At 50.3% G+C, this 25,194-nt stretch overlaps 1 protein-coding gene across 2 annotated transcripts; it reads right to left on the reverse strand.

Annotated features, from left to right (window-relative positions):
• Positions 1-1,282: 1,282 nt before the first annotated feature.
• On the reverse strand, positions 1,283-23,416 carry PSMD11 (proteasome 26S subunit, non-ATPase 11). 2 transcript variants are annotated; one of them, XM_054088482.1, is made up of 14 exons: positions 23,256-23,416; positions 19,901-20,002; positions 13,716-13,840; positions 10,882-10,953; positions 10,321-10,378; positions 7,992-8,186; positions 7,368-7,512; positions 7,044-7,104; positions 5,358-5,420; positions 4,627-4,752; positions 3,958-3,993; positions 2,806-2,857; positions 1,679-1,821; positions 1,283-1,547 (listed from the first exon to the last, which is right to left on the reverse strand). In XM_054088482.1, the coding sequence occupies exons 1-13, from the start codon at positions 23,344-23,346 to the stop codon at positions 1,679-1,681; spliced, it is 1,269 nt and encodes a 422-aa protein (XP_053944457.1). In that variant the 5' UTR covers positions 23,347-23,416; the 3' UTR covers positions 1,283-1,547. The 2 variants fall into 2 exon arrangements, with proteins under 2 accessions (XP_053944457.1, XP_053944459.1); XM_054088484.1 differs by lacking the exons at positions 1,283-1,547; positions 1,679-1,821 and adding an exon at positions 1,851-2,018 and having other exon boundaries at positions 2,750-2,857.
• Positions 23,417-25,194: the final 1,778 nt, after the last annotated feature.

Consider the following 25,194-nt stretch of genomic DNA (forward strand, 5'->3'; position numbering starts at 1 on the left):
CGTGATCCTAGTCCCAGAAACGTCACCACTGACAACACCCTTCTGAGCCTGCAATGCAATCTGCTCTTCCCTAAGCAAAGGGAGAATCCATGGATGGTGCCCAGCGCTGGCCCCGGCAGCTGACGACAGGAGACTGGGCTTTGAAAAAAAAATCATTTTATTGGAACTCATCTGAACATCAGATATACCTGGTGTTGGTTAGCAAGAACCGTTTGTACATTTGATATTGATGGTGCCAAAAACCCAAACAGTGACTGACCGGATGAGATGGGAATTCAAATAAAAACAAAAATAAGATGTCGGAGAGGTTAAAATGTGAACAGAAAGCAGAGAAGTCAGCCAGTCTAAGATTCAGTGTGAAAGCAAAAATCTTTCCTGATAAAACAGAACCCTTTTACAAAATATAAATTTTGTAAGAAAAACATGGAGAGGGAGAGAGAGACGGAGGGGAGAGGAGAAATAAAGAGTCGTGGGACAGAGATGCAGAAGCTTACACTGCCCAAATGGCATTAAAACCTAGCTAGTGACCTCACCGTAATGAAACATGCTGGATACACCGGGCTCCCCCCCCTGACAACTTTGGAGCGGTAACGAGGAGGCTCCCCAGCAAGCGCTGCACGAGGTTATTCCAGGAGGGCCACCCTGTCTCACCTCAGACATTGAAATAAAGACAGGCTGGTGCAGCAGAGATAAATAACGCCAGCCTGAGCGGCGCCCAGTGGCAGCTCGCCTCCCCGTCGGAGCACACTCAGCTCCTGCAGCAAGGCGAGGCCTCGGGGAGCGCCCGCTTTCCTGATCTTCCTACCAGTGCAGGTTGGGGGGAAGGGTAAAACATTTAAACTCTAGTCTATTTGAAAACAATAGCATGCAAGACAGGCCTCCAGGGGAAACCTGCACTGTTCCCTTCACTAGAAACTGGCCGAATGGGCTGGACAGTGGCTGCAGCCGCCACGAGGCTTCTGGCTGCGCGGGGTGGGTTTGGGCTATCACAGCACAACGACAATTCCGAAGCAGATCCTCAGCCTTCTGGAAAATCATTGTGGAGCTACTTTGGAGGGGATCTGAGGCCTTTAAGAATAAAACCAGCAGTCTGTACATTTGGGTTTTTTTTGGTTCAGTACAAATGGAATCAACTTGGCTGCTTATACACCGTCAGTAAGTCTCAGATTTAGGAGCAGAGGGAGAGATGAAACGAACTTGTTTTGGGCACCTACAGGTAACAAAACTTTGTCCCTGCTTAACTCTCTGCCATCCCTCAGGAAGTGGAAAGCACATGTTTAGGTAGTGTAAGCCTTTTTCCTTTTATTTAGAATACCCTCTTTGTTTAAACAATGTTCCCCCCCCAGATACAAAGTTCGGCCAGTAAAGATTACATGGAAACTGGAACACGCATCGTATGGAATACAAGATGCACTGGATGAGGAAGTTTAAAAACTTTCCGAGCGAAAAGTAGAACAAAGAAAAAAAAAAAAGTCTCCTAACATTTTCCCAAAGGTTTCACTCTCCTGTCACACACACTCTCCAAATGACAGCTAGCAAATTCAACTCTGCAAGAGAAAACAGAGCCACGTCAATTGAGAGGAGAGAAAACGAGCCTCGAGGACACAAATCGCAGCCTGGCCTGGGAGGAGCGATGGGTCCAGAGTGGCTGTGGCCTCCAGCTCCTGCATCCACTCACCTATGTTAGCTTCTTGGCTTTGTTGTAGAGCGAATCCACTACTTTGCTCATATTCTGAATAGTCTCGAGGGCAGCTTCATAAGTTTTGTCTACGGGGGGTTCGTCGAAGATGATCAGGACTCCCTCGCCTTGGTCAAGGATGCCTGCGGACACAAAGCCACGGTTACCGCGGTATCACTTGACAGACCGCATCTTCCAGACAGCAGGTATTTAGGAATCTACCTGGCAAATGGCCCGTCAGCTGGGTTGGGTCTGGAAGGGGGTCATGTCAACACGTGACTGGCTGACTGGTTTTTGTCCGGACTGCATCAACCAGGAAAAAAAAGTCCTGGAGAGGAGCCTGAGAAGACATCCAGGAGATGCTTATGCCTGCACATTCCCTAACAGCCACCTTCCATCTCGAGGCTCCTGCGCCCAGCAGGACGGCTCTGCACAATGGCAGAGGAAGTGAAAAAGAGAGTCATTTTATAATTAAACTCTTTGCCAGATGGGCACTGCCGCTGGGTTCCACACTTTCTGAGCTGTTCTCTAACCAACATGCTCTTTCAGCCATTCATCTTGCTCATCTACATCAGGAGGGCTTTCTAAACTGACACTGGGGACACTGTAAACAAGAACAGAGCTGTTTCCTTCAGGGCTTATGAGAAAAACGGCCTCCTGTGGTGCCAGACAAACCCAAATCCATCAGTCGTGCTGTGTGGGTGCCTACCAACACTCAAAATGCTCCTGACACAAGCCAGCCGGGAAAGGCAACTGCATACTCCAAGGCAGAAGAGTACATCATTGCTAGATGCCCACTAGTGGGTATTGGATGCAGTCACAGCAAGTAAGGACTTAACAGCAGTTTCTGATCTGTGAGAAATTAATCCTCAAGCTTAATGAAGGCAGATGGAGCAATAGGAACAGACTTCATTACAGCAGAGTAATGAATAAACCCACCGCTCATGTCTCTTCCCACAGCGCCTATTAAGCTGCGCGCCTGCCGCTCAAAGCAGAGCTGAGCGCTCCAAGGAAGACAGTCAGGGTTCAAAGGGGCTGTGGTAAAGAGGAATTGGCCCACAGCACACTTACACGACACCTGGCCTCAGGTGGCAAGGCAGGCAGGACTGAGGGATGCGCAGACTCACCATGAAATTTCTTGTCCAAGATCATCTGTGACAGTTTCCTTTCTACCTCAGCCTGAAATTGAAGCAGAAAAATTAAAAGTCTCCCAGAACTACAGACATGTGAGTTTTACTGCTCCACATCAACAGCCCTGGCAGGATACGAACACTGCTTAAAAGCAGCTCACTTATCACTGGGCATGATGTCAGCATCTTGGACGTTGCTTTGACACTACCATATGTTTTAGATGACACCGGAAATTAAGCAGTAGCTCTTAATGACGAGAGCACCAGGGCGCCTCGCCCTCCTGTTCCCCAGAAGGCAGCGTATCTGTCATTCCATACAGGCGCTACTCATCAGGGATCTGGAGCATTCTAGCTTGGCACAGCAAAGATTTAGCCAAGTGCTGGCCAAGCTTCATTTAAGCTTCTTGGTAGCGAGCTGACCTGCTGCCCAGTGCCTGGATTTATACTCTCCGGACAGAGAGTTGCAGTGCAGAGACAACTGCAGTCCAGCTCTTACTCAAACTGTGTATAAAACACCAAGGGAAACACTAGGAAACAACTGCACAGACACAAAAGGAGGACAGCTGATGGAACGACCAGCTCAGGACACTTTGCAGCCACTTCAGGGCAGCCCAGGACAAAAGCACTTTGATGTGCACCTGGCTGGAGATGACAGTGGCTCCTCCTACAGCTACTGTGGCTTGGGTTGTCTGACTCCTGCAATAACTGCTTTACAATGTGACATATACATCCCTAACGAAACTCCAACCAAGTGATCAGGTGGATTCTCTATCTTAAGGGACTAAGAAAACCTCCTCTGGGCTCCACAAGGATTAAACGCAGGTCAACAGGGAAGACTGAGCTGGTCACAACATGAGCTGTTACCTCAGCAGAGGAAAATCTGTCTCTGCTTGCTAACGCAAGGAGCAAAACTGATGAGAAGGAAGGTGAACGTTACAGCAAAGCTAGCGTAGAGAAAGCCTCTCCGATGGTGCCTGGAAACTGTTTGTGTTAAAGTGAGCTTCCATGGAGTGGTATTTGCTTGTAAATGCTGTGGAGCTGATCTGTCAGACTTAATAGCCTGTATTTATTTCCAAGTGGCAAATGCCATTTGACTTCAATTCCTCTGCCTTCTTAAGACCTGCCACTGATTTCTAGTGGTGCTCTTACCTTTGAGAGCTTGATGAGGCTGGATATGTGTTCAATCTAAAAGAGAGACCAACAGAGTTAAGTAAACTTCTAGCTGTACTTTTGTCACACAACACAAAGCTATGGGGCCCAAAGGCCTGTAAATGCTCTGGCCTAAAAGCCTCCAGTGGCTTTCTCCACTTTGCACCCCTCTCTCTGCACATCTTTCAGACTTCAGATCCAATTTTAACTGGAGATGGATTAGACGCCTAACATCATTTCACTCTGAAACATGAAATAATATTTCTTCCCCGAGATGATCACAGCTTTATCCAGACCCGGTCAGAGCCCTGAAAACCCAAACACCATTACCTTAGGTGTTAAAAGCATGCCCACCTTCCAGTGTGTCTAAGTGAAAGAGGTAGAAAAGGCAACGACTCTACCAAAAGTTTTCCAAAGTGGTTTTCCAAAGTTCCCCTCAGACCTTTCCTTATTTTGCAGCTGAACGTGATGAGCCCTGAGCTCTGGAAGCACTTAGCAGTTCTAAGTGAGAGGTTTTCTGCATGTCCCTCACCTACCAACATCAGGGAAAAAAGGTGCTAGCAGTTTTCTGTATGGGAAAAAGTCCCTCACTCAGTGACAGCAGGGGACAGAGATGCCAGCATGGGACAGAGATGCCAGCACAGCAGTGTGCTTGCTGCTAACACTGACCTGTACTCTGGAGAAGGGCTCGATGACTCTGATCAGGTTCTGTTCCAATAAGTTATCGTAGAGCTTAGCCAAGTGGGTGTTTATGATGGGGTCGTCCCTGAGCTCCACCTTGTAATCTGTCAGAGCCTGCGGAAGAGACAGTCGAAACAAATACTTCAGGGAGCAGCACATCTCCTGTCCTCGCAGCCCTCAAATGAGGGAGTCTTCCCTCCCAGCCCAGCAAAGCCTCAGTGGTGAATCCAATCCTGTAATTCAGCTAAAAGGCCCCGAGGTCAGGACAGCCTCACAGCCTTTCAAGCACTGTGCACAAGCATCTTTCTTCTTTCCACTGCTGGCGCTTAGCCAGCCAGCATCTCTGGTTTACACTTGGAAGGCAGCATGACAGGATTGTTCCCTGACATGGGAATCCTCTCTGTTACCTCACCAGTGTTCTTGCTGAAGCCAGGACAAATTTAGGAAGATACATCACCCATTGAACAGCACCAAAAGTACAGGAAATGGCTTCTGAGTTCACTCTCCATTAAAAAAGGAAAAAACTAGTTTCAAGCAAGCTGTTACTCCCCACTCTGCAAAAAACAAATTGGTGGATTATTGTGGGGTATTTGCTTGACACGCCGTTGCTTTCTATGAATGCGTTCACGGTTTCCTGCTGTGGGATGCGGCAGCTCCTACAACGTTCCAAACCCACATGTTTTGCCCAGTCAGGCCCCGTTTTCCATCTCCTGACTCACCTTTTCGAAGTCTGCCAGTGACCGGTTCTTACTGGCCTGTGCCACACATTTTAGCGCTTCTGTCTGCAGAGAAAGAAAACGAGAGCAGGTTATGTTTCTGGATTTCTGGCTATTATGCCAACTGTGCAGTACACTGAAAACGTGCTTCAGCAGCAAAGCGGGAATGTTCCTTTTGCCACAGAGCCATGTCAGTGTTACGGTGACACAGGCAGAATAAGAACAGCTGCTAATAAGCAGAACGTGAAGAGCAGCTGCAGGAGACAGCATGAAATTGGCTTCACAGAAACAAAGAACTCAAGTTCTACAAAGTTGGAGAACATCAGCTGCGGTTCCTATCAGGTTGCAGCCTGGGAGCAAGTTTGATACAACTTTTAAAGGAAATGCACGTTTTGGCACATGCTCAATAAGTGTGGCCACGCTCAGCTCTGAAGCTGTGCTTCTCCCCTTCAGCATGCCGCAGGTCCTCTGCGGGGCAACAGAAGCACAAGTCCTACAGAAACCGTATCATGGAGAGCATCAGAAAGTGTGTCTTGTCTACCCCGCAGTGGCTCAAACAAAGCAAATGCCTCAGCCACAGCCAAACCACCATATTTACAGTAAACAGAGCAGTAGCACCACTAGAAGAACAGCTTCCAAGTGGTGAGAGGCACAAGTGTACAAGGGAAGCAGGAGAGCCCGGTGGCCATGGTGCACAAGGTCCAGGTTTCTGCTACCAGCTCTTCCGCTGACCTGTCCCCAGGGCTGTCCACTTTCTCCCTGCTCCCCAAGCTCAGTTTCCACAGCTGCCACAGTAACTTGTGATTGCTGCTGTCCCAGGAGGATGGTGTGGGGAACAGCTGAGATTCCCCCATGGTGCACGGCCCTTCTGCTCTGAAAAGGAGCCTCCAACCCAGCTGTCACTCAGCAGAAGAGGATGAAGCAGGACCAGGGCTTCTCTTTGTGATCCAGCAGGGATAACGCCAGGATATCCTCACTTTAAACTCTTTTGTAGGCACGTGCGCTCACTAAGCTCTACTAAACAGCTTCCCCAATCCTCTGTGAGGTAGGTGAGCATTAGCTCTGGCGTCAACGCAGTCGGCTGACCAAAGCTACCAAGGGCATCAGCGTCTAAGCCTGGTTCAGACCCTGGCACGTTTGGCTTTTGGCCCTGTGCTTTATATAAGCATCCCTGGATTTAATACGGGGGTGGCATTCACAGACTGGCAAGTTAACGGGTTAGAATAAACAGTTGATTTAACAGCTCCCCAGCTGCCTGGCTTCCACCTTGCAGTCATCTAGGTCTCAAGCTGCTCAGCTATGCTGCTATGAATGGATTTTCAGGACTTGCTACAACACAAGTGAATAACTTGGATTTAAACACATCAGATCCATGGCTGACAAGCGGTTGATGAGGGATGATGAGACGAGCACCTTACGGCATTAGGAGTTCATGAAAAGAGCAGGGAGGAGAAAAACAGAGAACGAAGCGAGCAGGCCAGCTTCTCAGGTGGTGAAAAATCACTGTGTTCCCTTGGAAGCAATTGGCTTATGGTAATTACTTAGGTTAATTTAATCAGTTCTGGATCTTGTTCAGGACGCCCAGAAGTGAAAGGTGTTTTGGTAAGGAAAGATCAAAGGATTTGACAAAAAGAATAACACAATATTCCCAGAGAGAATAGGAAGATAGAAAGGATTACATTTTCATACCTGTCTTCCCGCATACCGCAGAGCAAGCTTTCCGCTCACTAACGCTTGCACATCTTCTGGGCTGGGGAGGGGAGGGAAGGGAAGAGAGCATTTATTCAACAGCATGGTCAGCTTAAATCTAAGCGTGCCTCAAAAATTCCCAACTGAGAGCAAATCACTACAATAGAAATAACTTTGTATCAGAAGCATCGATTAAGTCATAAATAAAGACAAAGAGTAAAGCTTGTCTGCTCGGGTTCTTTCATTAGTTTAGAGGCTGATAAACAAAGAGCCTTTCCCATTTAAATGTAGGAAGTGTTCTTCGCAGACCCATTTGTCACGTACATGTTCAGCATGATTTTGCACAGCAACATGTATTTCAGTGCAGTGATGGCTTTTGGATTGTCGATTGAATCGTATCCCTCAAACGCCTCATAAAAATATGAATAGGCTGTTTTCCAGTCCTTCTCTTCTGCTGCGTGGATAATACCTGTTGAGAGGAACAAAAACAGGCAGGCATCAGACTTAATTCTGAACGGAACTGGGAGAGGACACAACAATTTGGTTGCCCAGTGCTTTGTCTGGGACTTCATTAAGGGGAATCCTTTCTCTCTAGCATGAGAACATTCACTTCCCCTCTTAAGGGGACATGTTAAGACAGACACGTCAAGGGCACTTTAGGGAAGTGCCTGCAAATTGGGTCAGGAACAGTGTTGCAGTTACACTAACAGTGCAATGCTGCAAAGCCCAGGGAGCCCAAATACTCCACCACCAGAGGTGTTCAAAGCCGGCTGAAAACACGTGTCAGGAGCAATATAACTATAGCCGATCCTGTCATGAGGCAGCCAGGCAGATTTGTAGGCATCCCGAGGTACCACCTAGCATAGCTGTCTGTCGTTGACTCAGGAAAGAGCAAATATCAGTCAATTGATGCATCATGACAAGTCCTACACTTCTGAAGGGCTTTACCTGACTGCATGTCTAACGCCGCTTGCAGCTTCGGTGGACAGTAAATTGCGTTGGCCGTAGTCCGTGCAGAGGTTAAGGCTGCTCTTGCTTTTGGCAGGTTGCTCAGGGCATGGTAAGTCTTACTTTCTAACAGTTGCACTTCCACCAGCAATGCTTTGTCGTCCATCTTTTTCAGTTCCCGAAGAAGCTGGGAGCCTGGCAGTGGGGAAGAATGAGAACCTTTGTAACCTGCTCTGCATCAACAACTTCCCAAACCAAGCCTTTCCAGGTGACACACTTGTCCCCAACAGCAGTCCTAGCTTTGAGGAAGAGAAACAGAGCTTATACAACCTGTTCTTCCAAGTAGGAACAAAGGAAGGGAAATAATAGTAGGTCAGTGTTGGTCCAGAGTTGGAGAAGAATGAACCAGTTCTGTGTTAGAGGTGGAAGAGGCCTGTGGGAACACTTCATATGCGGACGGCACAGCTCTGCAGCCTCATCCTGAGCAGTGGGAACACTTGGTATGTGGACAGCACAGCTCTGCTGCTTCATCCTGGGCAGCAGACACTCGAGGAAGTCAAGGATGGGGCGTGCAGTTCAGATGGTGGCTCTGGTAGCCTTCCCCAGCTGACACTGTGATTCACCACTCGCACTCAGAGCTCTGAGCAAACCTGGAGTCCTGCCTATTCCTGCACCCCTGGGGTGAGACCTGAGGATTTCCAAGCAACTCCTAAGGATATGGGATGAGGAACATTTAAGCACAAGACATTTACAGATCAGATTTAGGAGGTAGGAATGGACAATCTAAGAAATGCCTGGATGAAAAGCCAGCCTCAGAGAAAACTTTTCCCCTTCTTTACCCCGACTATGAATTGAAGAGCTGACTTATGGTGAGCAGAGACGAACTTCATCCTCATTTGCTAGCTCAGAAGCTGAAAACCACAGCTGAAACTGCCTAACTCTGCAGCAGGGAACTGCCTCTCCCCAGAACCATCCCACAGAGACTCCCTGCTTGCACCCATAACAGGGTCTTGGCCACCCACACACAACTGCTAGCGCACAGCACTGACACCTCAGTACAGCTTTTGGAGAGGCTGTCCTCTAGGTACAGGCCTTCACAACTCCCCAGGCGGTACCACCATCACTAATAAACTTAATTAAGCCTAGGTTTGGAGCTTGGACTCTAATCAGTTTAAACCTGAGTTCATTATGCAAACTAATTTGACTCTGATATTGAATTCCATTTACCAGAGCACTTAGCTGGATATTCTTATGGGATTCAAGTCACCCAGGTGACTCTGGCCATGACACATGCTCTTGACACCACTGCTCAAGCAGTGATGGGTGTCTGGTGAAGCATCATCACTGCCTGGGCAAGCCCTTCTGTTTGTGTCAGTGCAGTCATTCCTCAGCCTTGCTCACACCTGACCCGAGCCGGCGGCGCAGGCTGTACAAACGCCCCTTCACCAGCTGAAACCTCATCTTGTATCACCAGTCATTTGCAAGATGAGTATTCGAAAAGCACCACGGGGAGCTGGTGATGTAGGATGACCTGTTTCACTCAGCCTTGTAGGAGAGTTCACACAGTTAATTACCATATCTCAGGTGGTGCAGAAGCAAATTCTTAAAGCCTTTACACTGCTTCACAAGAACTTGTCTAATCACGCCAGAGAGTGCAGGGACAGGATGAGGAGGAACGGTTTTCAGCTGAAAGAGGGGAGATCAAGATGAGATCTTAGGAAGAATTGTTCTTCTGTGAGAGTGGGGAGGCTCTGGCCCAGGCTGCCCAGAGCAGTGGTGGCTGCCCCATCCCTGGAGGGGTTCAAGGCCAGGTTGGATGGAGCTTTGAGCAACCGGATCCAGTGGGAGGTGTCCCTGCCCACGGCAGGGAGTGCAACCGGATGGGCTTTGAGGTCCCTTTCAACCCAAACCATTCTGTGGCTCTTCATCCTCAGTGCTTTGCCACCTCCTGGCATTGCTACTGTTTATATTATGGCCATATTTAAGCAAACTGAAGAAAGCTGTAGGTTTCCCCTACAGCCTCTCTGTCTACAGCAACGCACCACATATGTTTCAGCAGGAGCCAAACGTGGTAGCCTTCAACTAGATACAGCTCCTCTTCGCTACCAAAATGGTTTCAAATAAGTAAATGGCGAGAACAAAGAGATCTCCAAAACTTTGGATCACCAAGCTATAGCAAAAAATGGCAGGTCTGGTACCGCGCTGAGAAATCAAAGCTCAAGTCCTACAAAACTTAGCGAAGAGCATGAGGTAATTGACCATTTCCCTTGTCAGCCTCAATAGAGATGTCAAAACGTGAACCAGCACCACCACCTAGCGGGAGACTCACCCAGCTGCAGCGCTTCCTGGTACCGCTTAGTATCGAAGTAGAGAGAGACGAGCCTCGCCTGCAGAACGAAAAAGGAACTGCTGAAAGGAACGCCAGAGAAAGGGAGAACAGGTTTATTCTGTCAAATGAAACTTTATGTTCTTATCTGCATGGACTTCGCTAAATTAGTTTGCATTCAGTTCCAGAGAGGTTCGTGGATGCCCCATCCCTGGAGGTGTCCAAGACAAGGTTGGATGGGCCTTGGAGCAACCGGATCCAGTGGGAAGTTTCCCTGCCCATGGCAGGGGGTGGAACTGGATTGGCTTTGAGGTCCCTTCCAACCAGAACCATTCTATGATTCTGTGACAAGATCTACTCCTTGGAAGAGTGGCTGGACCCAAACACAGTTGGTAAAATCCTGCTTGTTCAAGGGAAGTCACTAACGTTAGGGTAATTGTTATCACCTGTCCATCACATGTACAAAGATCTGGAGAACATACTACAAGCGCTCTACACTCAGAAGATTAAATCCGATGAAGAAAAGCCATTATTACCGAGGTTTGGGATCGCAGTGTAACATACCTCCAGAGCCTGGCGTAGGAAAGTCCTCTTCTCTGATTTGGCCCATTCAATACACTCTAAACACAGGTCAACCTTAAAGGGAGCAGAAAGAAATGTGTAAAGCCTTCTGCTGCCCCTCTTTAAACAGCAGTATGGTTCAATCATTTCCTACAAAGCAACAGAAATACAAAGCCTGAATCTCCACAATGCGGTTTAAGGAAATAAATCGTTCCTGCTTTAACAACAGCACTTGAGATCAGCTCTGCTTTAAACAGAGCCTGGAGATGAGCCCCTGTGACCAGTGCTGACTCCACAAGTCTCTCAAGGGCACTTTTAATATTACCAGGCACAGCATAGTTCACCGCTGGTGAAAATCACAGCTCAACAGCGACGCTACATGATGTCTCTTCAACAAGGACTCGCTGGTAACCCCACACTCGAAACTGATAGAGGTGCTGCACAGAATTAGACAGAGCACCTATGTTTTGCACTGCACATTTTCATATCCTATTTGCTAGATGAACTTCCTGCAACTTGTGACAACATTCACAGAATTATTCTGCTTATAACTCAAACTGCAAGAGAAAGTTTGGAAGGCAAACTAAGGTTTAGTTTAAGCTTTAGTCATCACAAAAAAACCCAACAGACCAGCACCTTTGGTGATTTTCTAATGTATTTGGCTTCCAATAACTTTTTCTGACCACCAGGGACAATCCTGCCACACTGGAATATGAAAATAAAGATTTGGCTTCTGAAGTTTCACCAGTAAAACTTACTAACAGCATTTCTTAAACAGCTGTGTGTTTGAAATAAAAACATCTGGATACAGAGAACTGATGCTGCCTCAGGGCAAGGGACACACTTTGAGGTCTGTTCCTGTGTGTTTTGTACGATTTCATTCAGCCATAGAGGAAAATGTATTTTCAATTCCTCTAGAAAGAAATGAAAATGAAGTGCATGTGTTTTAGGGACTAAATATGTCAGAACACGTGCATTCTTTGGCAGTGTAAAGTGACAGAGGTGCTGGGCTCCAGGGCCATCAACAGAGTCAGGCGCCAGTTGATAAGCAACACCGGATGCTTTATCCATCGCTTCAAAGTGAAGTAAGGGAACCCAACGGCTTCTTGTATTTTTAAGACCGCCGAGATTCCCTTGATGAATAAAGCAGTGATGTTCCACCCCAATTATAACAGCAGATGGGGCCAATTTAGTACTGGCCAGTAACATACAATAAGTCACCCTGGGGCACTAAGCTCAGGAGCGTCTTTTCCCAAGATCTCTGGATGGCAGCTCTCTTTGGAGCAGGTCTGGAGCTCTTCTACACTGCAGGGCTTGTCAGCTCCTCACCACTGCTTATTAAACAGGGACATTTTACGAAAAGCCATTATGAAGTTGCAATTTATTGCACAGTGACAGCTGGAGCATTAGGAGCTTGAAGAACCTCTAATTTCATTGCTTTACTGGGCTCTTGGGAGTCATCTTAATATACGTTACACCAAGGAAGCAAACGTCCCTCCAAACACTTCTGAGGTGCTGAAAGTATTCAGGATCACTGCATCAAGAACCTCAAAGGTTTAGGTGCCATAATTCCTTAAGGTTTTGGGTTTGGCTTCTGAATATGCTTGAAAGTGAATGTTCTGACTAACTGGGCCCTTTTTCCATCGCTGTTACTCCAAGTTCTTCCCCTGCCATAAAATGCCACCTTTTGGGACTGCATCAATTACCATCGCTTACATCAAGTTATCTTTAGAAGAAATCCGAAGCCACTTGTTTTCTGCTGGCTCCTTAGGTGTTCCCTTCTCCCTTGCACATCCCACCCAGCTTCCCTGAATCTCTTCTGCTAAACGACAGGGGCAAGAGAACGTGTCTGTCACCACGAACCTGACACTCAAGAGCTTAAGAGCAAATGAAGAACGTTTGTTGGGTTACTTGAACTAAACGACGATACTTCTACGCTAATTTGGCTAATGAGAATGCCACTTTGCTAGCAAAACCTCTTCTAGACACAATCTGCTCATTGCCATGTGTACAGGTTGATGTGGGCATTGTCCCCAGCCTGCGGCGCAGGCCCTCCTTGGCTCCTCTTTCCATCAAACAGCTTTGATGTGCCAGTACAACCGACACCACTGCAGGCCAGTGCTGCGTGTAAGCAGTTCCTCATCATTTACAAGATGTTCCTGTCCCTCTCCCATTCCCAAATAACCTACAAATTTCATAAACAAAAAAGAAAAATAACTGTATTCTAGGGAGCTAATGAGACCAAAGAAAACCCTGACTGTGGGCTATCTTAGACCAAATGGGTTTTCCAGTGGAGAATCTCATCCGGTGGGAGCAGTTACACTTGCTAACTGCAAAACTTTACCCACTCCTGCTCCAGGAGTAACTTTCATGTAAGTTAAGACATCCCCATGCAATGCATCTTTGTGTCTCCAGAAGAGAGATCCTAAGCAACACCGTCTCATCCCACCAACTCCTGGGCGGGCCTTGAGGCCCCACTCCTCCAGCTCTGTGCCATCATGCACTGCTCCACGTTTCTGCTTGGCCGAGCTCCTGGAGCAGGCGCAGCACTTTCCCCTCTCCTATCCCATGTGTGATCACATCATACACCCTATAGCAAGCAATGCAAACTAAAGAGAAATGCCCAGGGTGAGAGTTACTGCAGCACGATGAGGCTTGCAGAAAAACATTGGTTAGGAGTGAATTAAATTAGATAATGTTTTATTAATAGAATATATCCAAATGCATTAAATGAATGTTTCCTGACATGAATAATTCTTCAGTGCGGAGCAAAGTAGGTCAGAGAACGGTGTTACAGGCTTTTGAGGAACAGAGTATTGCTGGAACTTCAGTCTCACCTCCTGTCCTGTGGCTGCCTCCATATCAAGGAAGAGATCGAGCAGGGATCGGACTAAGCGGGCTGCCTTGGCTTTGCTGATAGAGTTCAAGAAGGGTCGAACATACTTCAGGAGTCCTCCCAACTCTGTGGACAAGAAAAACCAAACCGTGAAATACAACCACGCAGCCATGAGTTTCACCGCAGCCAGAGGATCCAGCACATCCATACACAGCTGCATTTATTACACCAAACATTTTATAAGCAGTCTCTCAACATCATTTACCAGAAAAGAGTGATAAACATTACCTGAAGTAAACACACGTTGCAGTAAACACGTGATGAGCAGAGGTGACGACTGGGCTCCAGTCCTACCCACACAGCACATGCTTCCCGTTACTGCAGCTCAGCCAATTACAACACCATTTGCAATTATGCTTGCCCGAGGCACGCTTTAAAAATGTAAGCAACTGCTAAATGTTTTGAGTTTTCTATAAAATAGGCAATGGAGTTTATAGCTTAAGTTTTTATTGACTCACAGTTTGACATTTTAAGCTGCCATACCTTGCCAGGCCTGGAAGTCCGACACACTCCACGCTCCAGGGCCAGAAAACTATTTTTCTTAAAATTCAGCTACCTGCATTACCTAGTGAGATCTTACCTTACCCAACAAGAGCTCTGCTTCTCTCGTCTCCTTACTAGTTTGCAGTTCTAAATCTAGTCCCAAGCTCACAAAGTCAAAGCTTTTCTTCACTAAGAAGCTGGCAACAAAGCAGGTGAAGGAGCTAGAGGACAAGTCTTACAAGGAGCAGCGGAAGGAACCGGGGTTGTTTAGTCTGGAGAAAAGAGGCTGAGAGTAGACCTTGTTGCTGTCTACAACTGCCTGAAAGGAGGTTATAGAGAGGTGAGTGTTGGTCTCTTTGTCCAAATGACAAGACAAGAGGGAATGGCCTCAATCTGCCCCCGGGCAGGTTCATATCAGACATTAGGGAAAAATTCTTCACTGAAAGGGTTCTCAGGCATCCGCAGAGGCTGTCCAGGGAGGTGGTGGAGCCCTCGTCCCTGGACGGGTTTAGAAGACACAGGGATGAAGTGTTTAGGGATATGATTTAGTAGTAGACAGGTACGGTTGGACCTGATGATCTCAAAGATCTTTTCCAAACAAATGATGCTATGATTCTAAGAAGTATCCTAACGTGTCATTCCCACAGACTGCAGGAACATGGTAGGCAGCATCACAGCAATTTCAGGACGAGGCGTTTGCAGAGCAGAAAGGACTCACGTGTTGGAACCACACAGCACAAGTTACAAGTCGTCTACTGTGACAAACACTACGTGGCCATCTGGTCAGTGGCCGTGATGCCTGTTTACAATGGGGAAGATGACACTCGCAGCAGCCCAGTCCTGTGCAGGCTCAGGAAGCAGCGGAGTTCTACACTGAAATCCCAGTTTATTTGCCCCAGAATTCTACCTCTCACCCAAGCATCAGCAAGATCTTTCACTGCCAGGCTTACAGGACTTGATAGTAAAAAATCAAAACAAAACCTGTAATGAGTATTTCAAAGTCCTCAGTGTACTCTACCAAACTAAAATAAGAGAATAATCTAGCTGTATTTCAATTAGGAGGAGCATCAGCAGAACTTCAGTTCAGGACAATTACAATAAAAACAGTTGAGAAAGAGGCTTCTTTCATATCTCATTTACCAGCAACGCAAAAGAATTGTAAGCACACCTTAATATCTAAAAAATATTCCTTATATTTGTTACTTTTTCAACCTATTTATTGTGAAAGTTTAAGCTGACAACTCATTTCTCACCCTGTTAAGAAGTGGAACTCAGGGTGTGTGGCAATCCAATTACTCATGGTGAGGTACTGACATTTTTATACATCTGAAAGCACAGTTTCAGAACAAGTGGAACTTGAGATCTCAAGCCCTCCCTGAATACTTAGAGGAACGCTATTTCCCAAAAAGCAGTGCAACAAATGGTCACACTCTCTATAACAAACCCCTCAGAGTTCATAGAGGGTACAAAACAAGATGCTATGACTGCCATGCCAGAGCATTCATAGAAGTTTTGCCTTCTCTCTGCTCGGGAATAAATGGGCAGATTTTTCAAGATTGAGGCACAGCTACTTTAATATCAAAGATTGAGCCCCACTGGCTGACAATGAGCGCTCACAGCCTTTACTTGACAAGGAATTGCCTCATGGCCGATGATGACTCTCTCCACACCGTAATGAAGATTCCAAGGGTCACTCCATCCAGAGCACCACTCACAAATGCAAATCCCAATCATTTTACGCAAACTCAAACACTTTGACTTCACATACAGTAAAGCAGCAGCTGCTTCCAAGGCATCGGTTCTGCGCAGAGCTGCTCTCAAGCACGCATTCCCTCAACACAGGCTGAGAAAGGTGGACGCAGGTGGCCCCGCTGGGCTCAGAAGAGAAGCAGCATTAACGCTGGAGTTGCGCAGGAGCGGTCCCTTGTGCTCTTCCCCAATGCAACACAAGCGCTCAAAAGCGCCACACTTGACACAGGGAAGAGGTCTGCCTCTCATCAGGTCATAGAATCATAGAATCATTAAGGTTGGAAGGGACCTTAAAGATCATCTAGTTCCACTCCCTGCCATGGGCAGGGACATCCCACTGGATCAGGCTGCCCAAGGCCCATCCAACCTGGCCTGGAACACCTCCAGTGATGGAGCAGCCACAGCTTCCCTGGACAACCTGGGCCAGGGTCTCACCACTCGCATGGTGAAGAAATTCTTCCTAATGTCTAGTCTAAATCTGCCCCTCTCCAGTTTACACCCACTGCCCCTTGTCCTATCACCACAAGCTTTTATGAAGAGTCCCTCTCCAGCTTTCTTGTAGGCCACAGCGCTGCAACTAACAACTGCCAGCCTGTTCACGCCAGGCAGCGAGACTCCCACCGAGATCCAACAGTTCTAACTCCTGTAAGGGACCACTCCTCCTACTGCATGTCGCTGCATTACACCAGCTCCTCAGCACCAACTAAGTCCCATCTGTAGGGCCCACCATGCTCTTCCACATGGGAGAGGAACTTCAGAAGGAAAGAAAGGAGAAATCACATGAAATATACTGTGGCTGAGGGACCTGGGGCTGTTTAGCCTGGAGGAGGCTGAAGGGAGACCTCATTGCTCTCTGCAGCTCCCGGAGAGGTCGTGGCCAGGTGGGTGCTGGTCTCTTCTCCCAAGGAATAAGAAGAGAGGAAGTGGCCTTAAGCTGCGCCAGGGCAGGTTTAGATTGGATATCAGGAGAAGCTTCTTTACTGAAAGAGTGGTGAGGTCCTGGCAGAGGCTGCCCAGGGCAGTGGGGGAGTCTCCATCCCTGGAGGGGTTCAAAACCAGTGTGGCTGTGGCACTGTGGGACATGGATTAGCAGGCACGGTGGAGCTGGGTTGATGGTTGGACTGGATGAGCTGAGAGGGCTTTTCCAACATCAGTGATTCCACGATTCTATTCTACGATTCTACTTATCTCCCCACTGGCTGGCTCAACAGCTGCCCGAGGTCTGGAAAGCAGACTGGAAGTCTGCGAGCAAGAACATTCCTACAATTTGAACACTCCACATTTAGATGTGCAAGCTCAAAGTTCCCATAGAAATTTCTCTTTTCTCCCAATAACTGTCAACTATTTTTAGGTCTGTTTTAAGCCAATGCAATGCTGGTAAAGGGGTGTGATTGACAGCTCTGAAGAACTGATGAGCAGCAGTTCCGGAAAATGAAGTCTGCCACTCACCCTCAGACAAAACGCTTCCACGAGCTAACATGCCGTGTCACCGAGGTCCTGATCCCAGCTATTCCAATCCTAATTTTAAGCAATTCTATAAACAACTACAACTGACCTAAAAAAATAAAAGTAGTTAATCTGCCAAAGCAACCCTTAATCTCTATCAAGCAGGCAGACAGCGTCATTTGTATTATTGCTGTTTTATTACAGCAAAGGCCACAGGTCACTAGAGGTTCGTTCTCTACAACCGACAGCTCTGTCCCACACTCTAAGCCAGTCGACAGCATAGCAGTTGCAACTTTCAAACCCCAAACTGCAGTGGATTTTCCCCCAACGCTGCAGCTCACGGACCCTTTCATATCCAGGAAGTCATTGCTTGAAAGCATCCAAGCAACAACTCAAATCTCTCAAAGGAATTCCTCTGGCTAAAACTAAAACGCGTGCAGCAAAAGCTACAACTGTGAGATCTGTTTCACTCAGGCCAGAAAGTGCAGTGTCTCAGTTATTTCCTTGATAGGCTAAAACAGCACTGGGTTCCTTCCCCTTGGATCTGAAGCTCTGCATGCCTGTCAGGTGCTAGCACCTCTGTGTACCTGGGGCACATGCTGCTGACCCTGACTGTTTCTCACTCCAATCAGCCACCATCCCCTGCAAGGGAAGCCAATAGTGCCCTTCCCACAGGACAAGCACATCCCTACGCTGTGCTGCTCCCTTTCTGCATCCCCCAGTTTGACTGCACATCACCAGAAAGCACAACCTGGTGATCTCCTTGATCTACACATCCGTAACTGGCTGCTTACTGCTGCCAAATTCATCTTCTTCCACTCAGAACAGAGCTGCTCTGCAGTTTAGTGTTCCCTTTAATACATTTCAAATACATTTTGCATTTGCTCTTACATAAGCCTAGTTTCAATGAGTTAACATAACTTCCAACAACTTAGCCTTCCCCTTAAAAAACCCTATCAGCTGGCCACCCTGAGTACACTGAAGCACTCGCACAAGGCTTTGCTTAAACCCAGAACTACTCCAAGCCCCAAAGTGGTAAGAGGGCCACCGAGCACCTGCCAGCACTTCTCCCAGGCTTCTGCACACCACAGCACACCCACCTACTCCAAAGGCTCTTTGGATGACTTCCCTCTTTTTAGCCTCAAAACACACAAGCCACATTCAGTTATCTCTACAGACGCCAACATCACAGTGCAAAGGGCACTTAGAGAGCCCAGACACCTATACCTGCATTAACTGGCTTGATATTAACATTCATTACAGAAACAGGCATTTGTATAGTGAGCTCCACTTGTTTTGCTCCAAATTCCTGCTGCAGGAAGAGATGAATCGTGGGCTGGAAGGGCTTATTTTTCTCCTCTGATGATAAAAGCCATCCACACTAGGAAATTCAAGGTGGACACAATGAGATGAACAGCACCTTTGTTTCCAACACTGCTCTAAGTCACCTACTTTGTCACCAGCTCTGCTCAACTGCAAATCACAGCAGGATTAGCATCCAGAACACTCTAACACACAGACGGGGTAGATCAGTCAAATCACCAAGGCAAACCAGCTGTGTACAGAGACTGGGACACCAAGCGTTGTGTTTCAGAACAGATACAAGACCATGACCTGGACCAGCTGTTACCCAAGACCTCACACCACTTTCCAGAAACTACTTCAGGGGCCGAGCATCCCAGTCCAATTCCAGTTGGAAGATTACTCCTTCTTCTGGCCTGTTTCACCCAACTGGTCGCAGACACAGGTCTCACTTCACACTCTGAATCATCGCTGTGCACAGAGTGTCAGGGCTACCTCATGGCCAGGTGATCACCATGGCCAGGACGCGGACAGCATGGACGCAGTGGATCAGCTCCTGAAACGCTGGAGATGACCAGTGCTCCAGAAAAGAGCATGCTTCACAAAAGGAACAACACTAAATCGCTGAGTGCAAAATAACAAACACACCGCCTCAAGCTTTCCAGGAAACAGAAGAAAAGACTGGACTCAACTCAACAATCACTGAACACAGAGCTTTGCTCTGTTCCTGTCCATTCGCATGTTTACAACAGGACCGTCTAGTCCTGCTCTTGTGAGGAACTGGGCAGGGACTTTCTGATGTGATGTTTCAACAGATAAATTAATCAAAAAAGAAGTTGCTGGTGAGGAAGGACTTTCAGGGATAAACTTTCCAATTTGAAACAGGGCTCTGAGATTGCTAAACACAAGCCAAGAGAAACTTCTCATTTCACACGACAATTTCAAGAAACCCAAGTTACTTGTACTAAAATAGCCACATGTCAATATTTTATGCTGTTTAACTAGGTTGTTTTAGTTTCTGTCCTGTCTCCGAGAGCATTTCCTGCCAAAACCTGCTTTTGCCACGATCCCATCAAAGGAGGAGACTATATTTACTTGACTGTACACACCTCTTACCCGTTACCTTATTACTTAGTTCAGGCTCACCTTCCGCCTGCCCGGTCTTGGCCAAGAGCGACCCCAGCTCCAAGATGCTCTGCTCTTTGACTTGCACCGCTTCCTCGTCATTTTCCTGGACATCGCGCTTCACTAGAAAAGAGGGGAAAAGTTACCTTGAAAGCAGTTTCAGTAGCAGACGATCACTACCAGTCAGCTCCTGGAAAGGCACCAAATATAGGAACTGTTACAATGGGCAACAGTAAATTCCTGGGCTGGGAGACCTGGAAAGCAGATTATGGGGGAAGTTTAAAGGCACAGTTTATAGGGAGCACTTGTCCGTACTTCACAGAACCTTAAATCCAGTTGACAGACAACTGTGCGCAGAACTTAACTACAGTTTAAGTTTTGAAGGGATCTCATTAAGCTTGTCCAGCTACTCAAGTTTTATTTAAAACCATCATCCCCACCAGACCCTTGTGCCAAAGCCACAAAACCAAACAAAAGCAATTCAGTGGAATTTCCAGGGCTGGGTGTTCCCATATCGGGATTGCCAGGGCTGGATATTCCAATATTGGGATTTCTGACACTGCCGCTCATGTATAAGTTGCGATCCTATGGTCAAAACGCAGCACAAGAACAATATCGGCCCCCCAAGCCGGGTGCATTCATCTGCTTCGTTGCAGGGTGATGGGGCGTCACCGCTGCTGCAGGAACTGGTGCTCCTTCCCACACGGAACTCTGACAAAGTAAGTGTCATTCTGTGTACCAGCATGAGTAACTCTAGCTCTGAAGTGCCTGGAAGGGCCCGATGACACACGGCCACACTGAAATTGTGTTTACAAAACATCAACTTCATGAGTTCCCCAGAAAATAATGCACTTTCTTCCTTCCCATCCTGCAAATATTTCTCTCCACCAGCCCCTGCACAGGTGAGGTCCTCCAATATCAACACAAAGCCAGAATCTGCTACCCAGCTCTCCAGGGGGGACAGAAATCCCCCACGCTGCCCCCAAGCACAGGCTGAGGCTTTCAGCCCCCGTCATTTAACACGTGTGATGTCAAAAGCAAAATATCTTTCCTCTCACGCAGAGACACATAGTAGCAGCGCTCTCTGGACCCCTCCAGCTTGCACCAACCAGCACCACGAGCTGTCACTCCTGACCAAACCTGTCCGGACAGAAAGCTGTCGGCATGCTGACAGGCTTGAGATCACCAACTACTGATTAACCAGAGCAACACTGGGAGGGACGAGTAACTTTAAAGACCATGTAGCAATTCCAGTTTTGAGCTTTAATGGGGACACTCGGAAATGTTTACCTGACACAGCAGGGTGACAGCAGCTCCCAGCACCTTTTCAGAAATCACCACATGTGATGAGAATTACTCTTTCACAATCAAGAATTACTCTTTCACACCCATTTCCGAGGCAGCCACGCTCCTACGGTGCACAGCATTATCCCAAATAAAGGGTGACGCCCGCACTAAACCTACAAACCACTTTATAGCACCAACATCTCCCTGGCACCACTGAATGTCCAGGATGGCCTGACATGGCAACTGTCACAAACTGTCTTGAAACAAGGAGAAGGTAAAACTCTAGATGCAGCACACAGGAAAACTCCTCAGAACTTTCTGCGTGGGTCTGAGGTCAAATAGGGAGTACACCACTGCTGCAGGAGTCAGTGCTCTTTCCCACATGGAACTCCAACAATCTAATCATCACTCTGTGCACCAGCATAAGTAACTCCAGCTCTGAAGCACCAGCAAGGGCCCCGTGATGCTCAACCGCACCAAACCTGTGTTTACACAACACAGACTTCACGAGTTATCCACAAAACAATGCACTTTCTTCCTTTCCAGCCACAAATATTCCTCTTCACCAGCCCCTGCGCATGGGGATGGAGGGGGAAATGCCTCTTCCAGCCAAGCCTTCTCGCCCAGGGCTGCTCCATTCCACCAAGGCTGGGACATCCCAACCTGGGAACCCCAAAAGCGAAAAGGGCAGCGCCTCCCGTCCCAAAGTGGCCACATTCTCCTGGCGTAGGGCCCCGTGTGGAATGGGTGCAGGGTCCTGAGCACCATGGGGCACTCAGGGAGGGTACTGGGGTGTGGGGCTCCACGTGGAATGAGGTCCTGGATGCTGTGGGGCACACGGGGATCCTGCCGCAGGGATGGGGGGTAAGGGTGTTGGGCACACAGGGAGTGGACTAGGATGTGGGGCCGCATGAGGAACAGCTGTGAGGTCCTGGGCACTGTGGGGTGGCGTGGGGCACCCAGAGGGTCCCACTGCAGAGCTGGGAGCAAGCACATTCGCTAAGCATGGGGCCCCACGAGGGACCTGGGCACTGGGGGAGACCTGGGGAGGGGACATGGGTGTAGGACACCGTGTGGAATTAAGGACAGGGTCCCGGACATCATGGGTCATCTGGGGGTCCTGCTGGGGATGGGGTCACGGTGCCCCATGACCTGGACACTGGGGCACCCAGGAGGGGACTGGGGTGTGGGTTCCTGAGCATTGTGGGTCCCATTGAAGGGGTGGGGGGCAGGCACGTTTATCCGGCATGGGGCTCCACGTGGAATGGGCACAGTGTCTTGGGCACTGTGGGGCAGCAGTGGGCACGCAGGGAGGGAACGGGGCATGGGGTGCCATGTGGAATGGCCGCAATGCCCCAGGAACCAGGAGTCCCATGGCAGAGGTGGGGGGCTGGGGCACTGGGCACTCACCGAGGGGTCCCCGATGGCGTTGGGGGCCCCGTGCAGAACGGGTAGGGGGTCTTGGGCATCACGGGTCCCGTTGCAGGGGTGTCAGGGCCGGGCTGCTGAGGACCTGGGGAGGGGACTGGGGCATGGGGCCCGGGGGTCTTGCTGGGGACGGGGGACAGGCACGTTCCCCGGCACAGGGCTCCGCATAGAAGCGGTGCGAGGTCCCGGGCACCAAGGGGCCCCGTGGGGAACAGGTCCGAGGCCTCAGGCACCGCGGCGTTGGGCACCCGGGGTGGGGACAGGGCAGTGGGGGCCCGTGCGGAACGGGTGAAGGTCCCGGGCGCCGCGGGTCCCGTGGCAGGAGTGGGGGACCGGGGCGGTAGACACCCATACAGGGTCCCCCGGGGCGCTGGGCACCCGGGGCGTGGGGGTCCGTGCGGAACGGGTGCAGGGACGGGGGCACCGGGGGTCCCGCTGGGGGGGGCGGCCCGGGCGACGGGGCTATGACAGCGGCCCGAGCAGGCTCCCACCCGGCGGCGAGTGCCGGCCCGGTGCGGCGGGAGGGGTGGCGGGGCCGGCCCGGGTCGGCGGGGCAGGCCCGGCTCGCACGGTGAGTCAGCAGGCGGCGGCGGCGGCGGGCGGGACGCAGCGGCGCAAGGGGCGAGGGCAGCGCGGGGAGCGGCGGCGGCGGGGGCCTCACCGATGGAGTGCAGGATGCCGATGGACGCCTCGCGGTCGGTGGAGAGCAGGGACTGCGCGCGCTGGAACTCCAGCACCGCCGCCGCCGCCATCTTACCGCTCCCTCGCTCCCTCCGCACCGACGGACCGGAAGCGGCCGCGGGGGAACCCACGCCCCCTTCCGGACGCGGGGCACGACGGGAGTCGTAGTCCTGGCGGGGCGGGGCCGCGGCCGTGAGAGCGGCGCGTGGGGACAGGGACGGGGTGGGGGTGTGGCCTGCGGAAGAAGGGGTGGTCGAGGCAAATCGAGAGGTTTTATGGAGGGGCGGGAGAGGAGGCGTGGCCACTGGAATGGCAGCCATGTGGAGGGCGTGGCCTGAGAAAGGGGGCGTGGTCTATGCAATTGGCTAGGTCTTGTGGGGCAGGACGGGGCGCGGCCATGGCTATGAAGGGGCGTGGTCACGGGAATGGCAGCTGCTCATGGGGGCGTGGCCTGATAAGGGGGCGTGATCAAGGCTAATAGGTCTTAAGGAGGAGAGAGGGGGAGTGCTCACTGCTATGGAGGGGAGTGGCGAAATGAATGGCAGTTAACAGCGGGGGGCGTGGCCTGAGGAAGGAGGCGTGGTCAGGGCAATTGGATAGGTCTTGTGAGGCAATTGAGGAGGCGTGGCCAAAGCAATCGGAGGACGCTGCAGAGTGGGCGTGGATTGATGAAGGGGCGTGTCCATTGCGATTGGAGAGGTCACTAAACGGGGCCGGGCTGGGGGGCGTGGCCACGGCAGTGGGAGTGGGTGGGGGCGTGGTCTGAGGAAGATGGCGTGTCCGGGGGGTGTGGTTTGGACCAGCCTGTGGAGGGGGCGTGGCCTCGGGTGGGGGAGGGGTTTACAGAGCATGGTCCGCGGGAGGGGGCGTGGTCCGCTGGGGGGCGCAGTCTGAGGGATGGGTGCGGTGTGGGGGCGTGGTCTAATGTGAGGGGAGTGGTCTATGAAAGGGCGTGGTCTGTGCAAGGGGCGTGGCCATTGCTTTGGAGCGCGGGGGTCCTGGTGGCAGGGAAGGGGGGGGGTGTGGATGGGGGAGGAGGGAGTTGTTCTGGGATATGGGGCACCCGAGGGTCTCCCTCACTGGGTTTCCTCTTGCTCCGGGCTCGGCATGAGGAGGATTTGGGGTCCAAGCTGGGCAGCGAGGTGGGGTGAGGCTGAGATCCCCTCGGTGGTGGCTCCGCTGGTCCCCAGACAAGGCACGGGCAGCCCCAAAGGCCTTTAAGCAAGCCCCCCCGCCCCAAGCGTGGCTTTGCTTCCCGAGAGCATACAGCCATCAGTAGGGACCAGAGTGAACACGAGGGTCAGCCCCCTGGGTCTGGCCTGGGACCCAGCAGCGGGGGTGGCACACGTCCATCAGCAGGGACGGCACGTGGCCCTGCTCCGGCACAGCTGCTGCCCAGCGGGGAGCAGGGAAGAGCGTCCGGAGTCCGTCTGTCCGTTCTCCAGGCAGCCTGACTGACAGCCACCCGCCGCCCCTCCATCCCTTCGTCTTCCTCCATCCAACTGGGAACAGGCTGCCCAGAGCAGTGGTGGCTGCCCCATCCCTGGAGGTGTCCAAGGCCACGTTGGATGGGGCTTGGAGCAACCGGATCCAGTGGGTGGAACTGGATTGGCCCTTCCACCTCAAAGCATCCTGTGGTTCCATGATCCCTCCATCCCTCTTTCCTTTCATCCCTTCTTCCTCCTCTCTGCACAGCCTGAGTGTGCACACGTGTGTGTGCAGTGTGCGTGTGCAACGGAGCAGGTGTGCACCGCCGGGGGGGGGTCAGGCAGCTGTGTGGGGTGCGGGGCTAATGGTGACGTGCAGGGTGCAGCAGGGGAGCAGGGGGTTAGTGCACGGGTGCGGGGTGCAGTGCAGAGGCACAGGGGGGTGCAGGGTGCAGCAGGGGTGCAGTGCAGAGGTGCAGGGGGGTGCAGGGG

Source organism: Cuculus canorus, chromosome 25 (assembly GCF_017976375.1).
Source record: "Cuculus canorus isolate bCucCan1 chromosome 25, bCucCan1.pri, whole genome shotgun sequence".
NCBI classification, from domain to species: Eukaryota; Metazoa; Chordata; class Aves; order Cuculiformes; family Cuculidae; genus Cuculus; species Cuculus canorus.

What these genes read in the sequence shown, in the direction of transcription:
- PSMD11 (XM_054088482.1), bottom strand. Translation starts at nt 23,346, where the DNA reads ATGGCGGCGGCGGCGGTGCTGGAGTTCCAGCGCGCGCAGTCCCTGCTC. An exon ending in GGCGTTAGACATGCAGTCAG is followed by an intron (nt 7,513 to 7,991) that starts GTAAAGCCCTTC and finishes TCCTCTCAACAG; the next exon opens with GTATTATCCACGCAGCAGAA. An exon ending in GCCTCATCAAGCTCTCAAAG is followed by an intron (nt 2,858 to 3,957) that starts GTAAGAGCACCA and finishes CTTCAATTTCAG; the next exon opens with GCTGAGGTAGAAAGGAAACT.